Below are 10,811 nucleotides of genomic sequence, written 5' to 3'. Positions count from 1 at the left end.
ACGTGGATGGGGACCAATCCAAGTCGCTTACTGCAATGATGAGCTTCATTATGATAAGATTGCCACAGCTTAATTGTGGGATCATTGACTGACATTGACTTGCATATGTTACTATTACAGAGAGGAGATACGATGGAGAACAAACAGAAGGGAACAAAAAAAATGCAGCATTTTTTTATTGGTAAGTGAATTTTCTTTTGAACAGGTCATACTTTGTAAATTGTAATTGTAAGTCTGAACTTTTACCAAGGAAATGTCATTTTTGATACTCAAAACCAGTTTGTGGGGTGCATTCTTCACAGCTATAAATGCAACATTCCTCTCTCATTATCTCCATATACCAAGGCTAGCACACTACAGCCCCCTCTCCTTTGCCTTCAACTTCTCTCTCTAATTCTTCCTTGGCTATCTTGCAAGCTGACCTCCATTTTTTGCTTTCAGTTTCTTTTCCTCCATCCTTCCTAGGCATGTTTTGTTCTCTGCGACATAATTTAACTTACAGCATCCTTCTTCATCTCTGCAATTTCTGCTGATTAGTGACACTGAGAAATATATATAAGAACCCCAAAGACAACCTTAACCAGGTCAATTCAGGCAAGGTCTGACTATAAGCACTGATACAAGCTTCACCATACTAGAAAAAAATGATTCTGCTGTTCAGTAGTTCTTCCGGGCTGAGAGTGGACCTTTTGGTCTCCAGAATTCTGAAGAGGACTGCATTTGCAGGACTCACTTGCCTCTTTGCTGTGGGTAATTGTTTTCTCTCTTCTTCCTTTCTTTTTTTTTTTTCTTTCTATAATAGATTATGGAGGAACCAGTGTAAGATTTACACTATTATGCATTCCAAAGGTTGGAAAGAGATCATACGCCACAGTTTCACAGTTCATGAGATCTGCTGCATCTGTTGATCATGGGTGTCCTGAGAAACTTTCTCAGTTGTTTTATTTTCCATCTCTCTCTCTCTCTCATCCATAATCTGGTTATTAGTGTAAAGATAAAATGAACATATAAAACAAGCATGTCTTCTGCTATTAATTTTATTTTATTTTTTGACGAGGAAGTCATTTAATGGTCCCGTCCTCTGTGAGGTAAACCCCTGGTGGGGTCACCGTCACCTAAACCCTTATAGGGTCCACCTGTTAAAGGCACCTGAACACCAGGAAGGAGTCGAACCTGAGACGAAGGGTGAGCATCGTCTCCCCAAGTCGTCTGCCACTAGGGCAACTCAGGCAGGTTTGGGGACCTTGCATCCAACCTAACCCAGTCCCACTTCCATGACAATGGTGGACCTGATCAGTCAACGGATGGATTTGGGCCCAGCAAATATGAACTGACCTGGGCCCGGGTAAGGCACAGGTGCGCCAACCCCGGTCCCATGATTGCATCTTTACATGATTTAGTATCCCAGGTTATCTTGTATTTTGTTTGTTTCTTATAACAAGAAATTTGGAAGAATTATGATCGATTTACTAACAAAAAAAAAGATATTTGGAGTGTCAAAAATTTACAAAATTTTTGAACCATCGAATTTTCAAACTTAATAAAAACTTATCTATGCATCGGAATCAAATGTTTCAATAGCTAATCCATGTAAAATAGAGCACATAGATGATATCTGCACGGTCAAAATTTAAAAATAAAATGAGAAAAGCACGTAAAACTCATTTAACATGTTTCATTCAACATGCTCTCTCTCTCTCTCTCTCTCTCTCTCTCTCTCTCTCTCTCTCTCTATATATATATATATATATATATATATATATATATATAATCGTCTTTGCGTATCTGTTAGCTCAGAAAAATAGACTTCCTGTAATTTGCTTGCAGAGGGTTGACTATGGAATTTTGCTTGTGCACAGTTGGTGCCCTCGTAGGTTGTGCTGCCGGAGCATTAATTGGTCAAACAAAAGAAATTGGATGCGCTCGTGGTGCTAGAATTGGAGCTTTTAGTGGTGCTGTTCTATCAATTGAGATGCTTCAATCAACAGCTGTTGGTGGACAATGGTCCTTGGTGAGTTTCTCAACTGTAAATTGCAATTGAGATGTCTAAACTTCCAATCTAAGCAGAACCAAGATCATGAACTCCAACACTCCCGCTTGTATAGAAAGTAACAGAAAAGTTGGAATTGTGAAATTGGTCAGTAAGGTTCACCACCAAACAATATAAATGATTGGAGGCAGACCTGCACCAATGATTATATGATTCTGCTCTTGGTAAATCCTTGGTCAATGGTCATGAAACAGCACATCTGGAGATGTGAACCTCAGAGTGTCTATTTGTGTCTGTTAGAAGCATAATCCTTTAAAAAAGTTGGTGAATTTTTGGAAGCAAACAACAATATTACCACATAGGTTTTAAACTCGAGCAGGAACACCAACAATATTGACACAGGTTTTAACTAGGGCAAGGGATTGTACTTTTCTTGCAACACTAATACTCTCTCTCTCTCTCTCTCTCTCTCATATGTATCAGATGGACATCTTTGTCAGCTTGGTCAATGGAAAAATTTTCCAGGAATGGGTTGGTGAAGCAATGTTGCTGGCAGCAAATCAACCGCAGGTATTTGAATTGAGCTTTTCCTCATTTGTTAAGCCACCTTGTGTGTAGGTTCAAGTTATGTCAAGCACCATGTTTGGACTGTCCAAGTCCCTCAAGCCAACTAAAAAATCTCCTGCCATTGAAATCTTTTTGTTGGCCTGTTTCTGATTTCATGCTTTGGAGTCAATACTGCTTGTGATTGTGACAGTAGTTAGCAGAGTTACCCGGTCATCCCATGACTCGGCCTAGGGATGTACAATGAGCCGAGCTAGCACAGGCTCAACCCATTTAAGATCGACTCAAACTCGTTCGAAAAAATAAACGAGCCAAGCTTGAACAAGGATTCAGGCTTGGTACACGTAAACGAGCCGAGCTTGAACAGGCAGTCCAGCTCGGTAAGCCTGATTAAGATTGGCTCATATAGTTATATAAAAAGATTAGATTTTATATATGTATTTTGTTCATATTATAGCATAAAAGAGAGATTTTACCTTAATGGATAAGTCATCAGTCATCTTTAAAAGTGGTATGGGTTCAAATCCGACTGTTTTCCTCTCTTTCAAAAAGCATTTTACACAATTTAAAAAAAAAATTAAATTGAAGGTATTCAGCACGAGCTGAGCCGAGCTCAAGCTCGAGCAGATCCCCGGCAAAGGGCCGAGCTTGAACAACCAGGTTTTCTAGCCAAGCCGAGTCAGCCCAATCTCGGCTCGAACCCAGCTCGTGTGCACCCCTAACTCATCCAAGTCATCTCTGAACGGCCACTCTGCAAGTCAAGAGACATGGAAGACTTGGTTTTACTGAGGCCTTTTAGAGTTTCTACCATGAACTCTTTTGACTTGACCTGATTCATGAGTACCCTATGGCCTTCTTAAAACATAGTATGCATGATTGAGCCAAGTCCTAACCAAGTCATATGTTGACTCATTACGCGAATTGACTTTGGCGAGTCATGATTCATAATGTTAACTTTTTCCGTATCTTTAGTGAAATTGCGGTTATCTTTGTTTTTCTAGGTAATAGGATCAAACAACCATTGTTTTTTACCTACTCTGCATTTAGTACACCGTAATTTTCTTATTTTGCATTTACAAATAAAGTATAAACCCTATTCTTATTTTCCACCTATAAAGTTTGGCTGATCCAAGCCCAAGTATCAAGATTGTCAGCCATGACTTTGCATCTATTTGGGTACCAAACTTTGGAGCTAGCAGAAACTCATTAATTTTTAATCCCATATGTCTCTGTAGCTTATGTAACAAGTCTCTTGAGCTTATTTAGTATGTCCACAAATTACTGGGGCCCCAATTGACAAAGCCTACCCTGACTTCTTACATTTGGGAGTCTATCTATTATTGCATCATCTTGAGTTTAATTAGAGCAATTTGTCACTGCATGTCTAGTCTAACCTAACCATCTAATGGTTGAAATTGTGCAGGGTAGTATGGTCCGACCAACCTTAGATGAGCACCTAAGCATATTTGACATAGGAATCTCAAGGGGGATGCTGCCAGATTCTGTCAAGAAGCTGCCAAAGTTTGTTATCAGTTCCCAAGAGAAGATAGAGGCCTCAGGAGATGGAATCTCGTGTGCTATTTGTCTACAGGTTCTGATCTCTAAATTTCTTGTGATTTTCACTCTAATGAATTTACTCATGAAGCCAGCATAAGCATATAGTTAAATGGCAAAGTTAGCTTTTGATTGACTCCACTGACAAGCTTAGCTTTCTGGTCCTATAGGGCTTGAGTCATCCCAATCAGGACAAAGCTTGTCTATTTGTATGGCTGCTTATCCTTGAAGCAAAATTTACACCTTTAAATAAAGTTTAGCATGTAGGTGAAAGAACCAAAGCTTAATGAGCTCCATCACCAAAGCTTCATAGTCAGAGCTAAACTTGTTTTGGTGTCAATCAAGCTGCATGCTCTAGATGACTTTATTAGTGCTATGTTTTTCTGCCTGACTTGAGCATATGATTTCAAAGCTGACAAGATATTTAGTAAGGTCCAGTCATTATTGATTTATGATAGTAAAGAGAAAAGATACTTGAAACATCTGATACAATGTTTGCAGATATCTCATTGAGTCTCATCTAAATTACATTCATGAATCATTCACATGTCTGACCTCTCTCTCTCTCAACAGGATCTTGATGAAGGAGACACTGCCAGAAGTTTACCTCAATGTAGGCATCATTTTCACATGACCTGTATTGATAGGTGGCTAACAATAGATGGATCTTGCCCAATCTGTAGACAAGATGTTGGCTAAGAACTACCTTCAACTCTGAAGAGAAGATTTCAAGAGCTTCTTATATGTCTGCAGACCCTGTTTGGAAAGGCTGATTAACTCATGCATTACAGCATTTGTGTGGAGAGGCAGATGACAAATGTTTCTTCTTTCAAATCATAATGAAATATAGCATCCAGTGGATGCTCACAAGAATTCACCCACTTAGATGCCTCAAGTCATGTGGGTGAAAAGAGATAGAGCCTTCAAGGAGTGTGGCAAGCATGAAGCTTCTTTTTCTGTTTGCATTCATCTGCTCAACAGTCTGATGTGTATAAATGTGCATAGAAGAGAGCATTTACTTTGTGGAATACCAACATTGGTTGGTTAAGTTCTTGTCATTTAAAGTTGTATACTTTTTCTTTTCCGGAAATATAGAAGATTATATACTTTTGATTGCCCCAACCCAAAGACAGGTTATGTGTTGCTTCTTTGGGCGCTGCCACCAGAAAAGTTGTCTAATTTTCTCAAAATCGTCCTAATCGTTTGCTTATTTCTCCATCTGCCTCTTGATAATTTTCTCAAATTGTTGTCAAATCGGCATTGGGTCTGAATCGGCCGTCCCAGACTCTGAAACTGAATGGGCAAATTTTTAACTTGCTGATGACGCGTGTCAACAAAATATTAAAATAATATTAAAAAATGTTAACCCTTTTGAAAAATATTTAAAAAATAAGCTCGATAATTTGTCAATTTTTTGCTGATACAAACACAATACAATCGGCCAATTCAGGCCACATCTTTTTTTTAATTTATAATCCGAAGAAAGCGCTCCGGTCACGAAGACCTGGTCACGCTCACTCAGACTGTCATACCTATGGTCATCGTGCCGACAACGTAAAACCCCGTGGCTAGGAGCCCTGCCCTCGGGGCCTATGCTACGCATCGGCTTGCGCAGAGGTGAGATGCCCATGAGAATTGAACCTTGACTGCCTGTCTAGTAGTCAAGGCCCCACCCCACACGCCAAACCCCCTGGGGCAACAATACAGACAACAATGCCTGGTATTGTACAATGGTACAAGTAACATAGCAGATATTTTGCTCCTAGACCATATTTGGAGTCAACATATTACTAATCAATAACATTTAGAGCTAAGAACCCACTTGATTAGTGTTGAGATGTGTGGCTTAGATCATCTCTCATGATGATAGCCTCTCTCATTAGGATAGTCAAATGTTGTTACATTATATAGTATGTACGTCATATTTTTAAGAACAGTTTCTGTGTATTCCTTATCAAGAGCCTAGTCCCAATACAGAGGGGACTTGTGTATATGTACGGGATGGAGTTTTCCTAATGCACATGCAGAATTCTCTGCCTCTCACGTTCTTGGCTCTTCACTTCACATGATATCAGAGCCTGGCATTGAAAGGTCCATCATATCAAAGCTGAACCACCACTGAAGTTGGTTCAGCAGACAATAAAGTATATCTCGGTTGCAGCAGGCGTATCACTGGGTTCAGTTGTGGCAAACTTGGTTGCAGCGGATCCTGTCATCGGCAGACCACCATCTGATTCTGCACTCAAGGTTGTGCACCACAACAGATCCTGTCATCGACCGACCAACATCTGATTCTGCACTCAAGGTTGCCCACCATAAATTAAGTCAGTTTTTGTTCTTGTGATCTTCTTTGAGCATCATGACTGAATCTGTTCCTGCATCTGCAAATTCATCGGATGAAACTGCAAATCTGTTTTATTTAGTATCTCAACCTCTTGATGGGGATAATTAAGCAGCATGGAGTAGAGCCATGATAATGGCTTTGAGTGCCAAAAACAAGATTGGATTTATAGACGACTCAGTCTTAAAACCCTAAAGTGTATCAGCATATTATCCAAAGTGGGTGAGATGCTGATTTTATCATGGTTGTTGAACTCAATTTCATGAGACTTACCAATAGCGTGATCTACGCTAATACAGCTCATGAAGTGTGATCAGATCTTAATAAGAGATTTTCTCAGAGTATTGTTCCCCGTATTTATCAAATAGAATGCACTATTGTTCGTCTCCACCAAGTCTCAATATCGATTGCTGCATATTTCTCCAAACTGAAAGTATTCTGGGATGAGCTGTCATCCTACAACCCTCTATCAACTTCCACATGTTCTGCAGTTAAGTTATTAAAAGAACAACAAGAGCATGAAAGGGTGTTTCAATTTTCTATTGGTCTTAACGATTCCTACGAAGCTGTTAGAAGACAAATCTTTCTCATAGACCTTCTGCCTTCCATTGAAAAAATTTATGTTCTTGTGATACAAGATGAGCATATTAGGAAAGCTCGTGCGGTACCGATAGCAGCCTCCAGCAAATTAGCTCTCTTTTCCCATGCTGAAAATACTGATGTCAATGTCAATGCGGTTTAATTGAATCTTAGCAACAAAAATAGGGGTACTCGGTGTGGACGACCTATGTGCTCACATTGTGGTATGCCCGGTCACATAAAGGAGAAGTGCTACAAGTTGCATGGTACCCTCCAGGGCATCGTTGGTATAAATCAAGAGCAATCGATTTCTCATCAACCGTTCAATGCAGCATCAACTCAAGGTAATAAGGTAAGGGATGAGGTGGTTGCACTCACCAAGAGTGAGTAGGACCAGCCATGTCAAGTCCTCAACAACATATTTTGTAGGTTTGTCATTTTATTTTCCCTCTTATGCTTCTTAGATTATTGATTTTGGAGCAATTAGTGACCATATTGTGTCATCCTCACAATTTTTTAATAAACCTGAAGCATCTAATGTTCATATTAAACTTCTCAACGGTTCATTCGTTGGAGCATTTCACCAGGGCTAGTAAAAATTTCAGATGTTATTTCTATCACAAATGTTTTGCCTATTCCTTTATTTAAATTTAATCTCATCTTAGTCAGTTAACCAAATCTTTGAATTGTTCAGTTACTTTCTTCTATGACTCTTGTATTATTCAGGACCTTATATTGAATACAAAGATTGGATCGGGTGAGGAACGAGATAGATTATACATGCTAAAAGTATCAAGCCCCATTGTTGCATCATTATCCTCTCCTGTGATTCAACTTAATACTTGGCATCAATGTCTAGGTCATCCCTCATCTATTCGTATGAAATTATTTTTGAACTATGATTCTAAAATTTTTGCAGAACATTTGTGTTATTGTGATGCATGTCATTGAGCCAAACAAACTAGACTTCCTTTTGGGTTCAGTGAGATTTCTACTAATAAAATATTTGATCTCGTGCATGTTGATCTTTGGGGACCCTACTCACAAAGTTCTTTGAGTGGAGCACATTATTTCTTCACCATAGTTGATGATTTTTCACCGTGCGTATGAATATATTTAATGTGTCATAAAAGTGAAACAAAATATCTTTTGAAAAAAATTTCAATATGATTCAAAGCCAATTTCAATGTAAAATTAAATTTGTTAGATCTTACAATGGATCAATTTTTTTTTCTCATGATGTCCAATGTTTTTTTGAAGAAAAAGGAGTTTACCATCAACATAGTTGTGTGTCAACTCTTCAATAGAACGGTGTAGTTGGATGCAAACATAGGCACTTGCTGGAAGTAGCAAGGGCACTGGTGCTTCAATCAAACTTACCATTCTAGGTTTGGAGAGATTGTGATTTAATGACAACATATCTCATAAATAGAACTCTCATACCATGACTGGGTGGGAAAACACCGTATGAGATTTTATTTAATAAAAAACCCACGTATCACCATCTCAAAGTCTTTGGGTGTTTGTGTTATGTGACTAACACAAATAAATTCAAATCTAAATTTGACCCAAGGGCTAAGAAATGTGTCTTCATAGGCTATCTGTTTGGACAAAAAGCCTATACAATGTTTGATTTAGAATCTAATTCGGTGTTCACCAATCAACATGTTATTTTTCATGAGTCAATCTTTCCTTACCATATGATAAATGAGGAAACCAATTAAGTTGTTTTGCTAATCCCTGCACCAATACATGATTCTTCCATGGAACAAGAATCTGAACCTCACCAACATCCTAACCCTATTCCTGAAAACCTGACTTTCTCAGAAGAAAACAAACAACTTGTCTTAAATTTGGACACCACAGAAAGCTCTCTTCGATGGTCTGTAAAAGAAAAACGTCCATCCATCATGTTTAGAGAATTTTACTGTACAAATGCTCAATCTGAATCCCGTTTTGTCCTCTCTTCGACATAAGATCTAAAAGGTACACAGTTTCCATTGATCAATTGTGTCTCTTTTCAAAAGTTCTCATCCTCTCATCAAAAATTCTTGTTAGACATTTATGTTATCACTGAGCCCACCTCCTTCCAACAAGCTATACAAAAGGACTGTTGGCATGATGTCATGAGTGTGAAAATGCAAGCTTTAGAAGAGAACAATACCTGGTCAGTTACTTTACTTCCTGCAGGAGTGAAACTGGTTGGATGCAAATGGATATACAAAGTGAAATATTGATTTGATGGCTTCGTTCAACGATATAAGGCTCACCTTGTTGCAAAAGGTTACTCCTAACAATAAGGCTTTGATTATCATGAGATTTTTGCTCCTATGGCTAAGTTGATCTTTGCCAGGTGTCTACTAGATATTGCAACAGTAAATAATTGGGCTGGCTCTTCATCAAATAGATGTGCATAATGCATTCCTTTATGGTGATTTAAATGAAGATGCCTACATAGATTTTCCTTCAGAAATTGCAAAATAGGGGGAGAACATAGTTTGCAAACTAAATAAATCTCTATATGACCTCAAGCAAGCTCCCAAAAAATGGTTCTCTAAGCTTTCCACCACTCTTATCCAATACTAATTTTCTCAATCCAAGGCCGATTATTCTTTGGTCACATAATCCAAAGGGAACATATTTGTAGCAATATTGGTATATGTATATGATCTGGTGATAGCAGAAAACAATGATACAACCATTTTAGAATTGAAAAAATATTTGAGTCAGCAGTTTCGTATGAAAGATTGTGAAAGTTCTTGTGGTTCAGTTACAGATGTCAAGATTTTATAGTCCAATTTAGCTGGAATCAAAGAAAGCTAGTGCTCATACCCATCATCATCCATCAAATTTGAATCTAAAATTTGATAAAAAAACAACTCGCCATTTTTTTCAGAGTTCATATTTCACTAAATGGAAACAAATATTCATCAAATATGACATGTCAGCTGATATAGAAGCACCTTGTTTCAGGATACAAACATTGATACCCTTTAGAACTTTCACTATATCCCATAAATATGCAAGTCAATGACCTGTCATCAAATTTGGTTTTGTTATAATCTCGGAGATGGGGAAAACAATGAGAGCTAAATATACGCAGATAGGTATAGTTAGGATGTTTGTCAACAAGTTTTTTATAGGGCGATGTCATATTTAGAGATGTGGTTGGTAATATGTTCAAGAGGCAAACAACAGTCCCGAAAGCTTGAAGCCAATATTTTTGTGAAACTCTAGCATGAAACATCATGGCTAATCCCAATTCAATTGTGCTATAATGTTTCCTTTCAACCCGTACATTTTGTTCGAGCATTCATGGATATGAGATGCTATGATGGATCTCGTGATCCATTAAATACTTTTAAAATATATCACCAAAGAACTCCCCACCATTAGATTGAAACACCTTTATATTTTTCTAAAATCTGTTTGACATCATCTTATGAAATTCCATGAATTTTTAAGAAAATTCAGTTTTTTTGTTTTAATGGGTATAACCATATAAAATGTGTACAATCGTCAATGAGGATGGCATAATATTTAAATCCCTGAATAGAGTTTTTTAGAGCAAGCCCCCATAAATCACAATGGATTTTCTCAAATGGATCGACACCAATAGAATTAGAAGCATGAAATGAAAGTTTACTAGATTTTGCCATAGCACAACTGGTGTAAATGCCATTATTCAAACAAGTAGAAACTGAAATGAGATTCTTTCTATGAAAAAAGTCAATAGTATTTATGTTTGGGTGTCCCAAAGGTTGATGCCATATTTTCTTGTTG

General features: G+C 37.9%; 1 protein-coding gene across 2 annotated transcripts; it reads left to right on the top strand.

The window, feature by feature from the left end:
• The first annotated feature begins 359 nt into the window (after positions 1 to 359).
• On the top strand, positions 360 to 5,214 carry LOC149844601 (NEP1-interacting protein 1-like). 2 transcript variants are annotated; one of them, XM_089997257.1, is made up of 5 exons: positions 360 to 750; positions 1,860 to 2,011; positions 2,474 to 2,560; positions 3,978 to 4,145; positions 4,682 to 5,214. In XM_089997257.1, exons 1-5 carry the CDS (start codon positions 645 to 647, stop codon positions 4,805 to 4,807), a joined length of 639 nt encoding a protein of 212 aa, XP_089853383.1. In that variant the 5' UTR covers positions 360 to 644; the 3' UTR covers positions 4,808 to 5,214. The 2 variants fall into 2 exon arrangements, with proteins under 2 accessions (XP_089853383.1, XP_089853385.1); XM_089997259.1 differs by having other exon boundaries at positions 1,828 to 2,011.
• The last annotated feature ends 5,597 nt before the right edge of the window (positions 5,215 to 10,811 follow it).

This window comes from Nuphar pumila, chromosome 2, assembly GCF_984573655.1.
Source record: "Nuphar pumila chromosome 2, dmNupPumi1.hap1.1, whole genome shotgun sequence".
Lineage (NCBI taxonomy): Eukaryota > Viridiplantae > Streptophyta > Magnoliopsida > Nymphaeales > Nymphaeaceae > Nuphar > Nuphar pumila.
This window is presented reverse-complemented; position numbering and strand designations above follow the sequence as displayed.

What these genes read in the sequence shown, in the direction of transcription:
- LOC149844601 (XM_089997257.1), top strand. Translation starts at nt 645, where the DNA reads ATGATTCTGCTGTTCAGTAGTTCTTCCGGGCTGAGAGTGGACCTTTTG. An exon ending in CACTTGCCTCTTTGCTGTGG is followed by an intron (nt 751 to 1,859) that starts GTAATTGTTTTC and finishes GCTTGTGCACAG; the next exon opens with TTGGTGCCCTCGTAGGTTGT. An exon ending in TGGCAGCAAATCAACCGCAG is followed by an intron (nt 2,561 to 3,977) that starts GTATTTGAATTG and finishes GAAATTGTGCAG; the next exon opens with GGTAGTATGGTCCGACCAAC.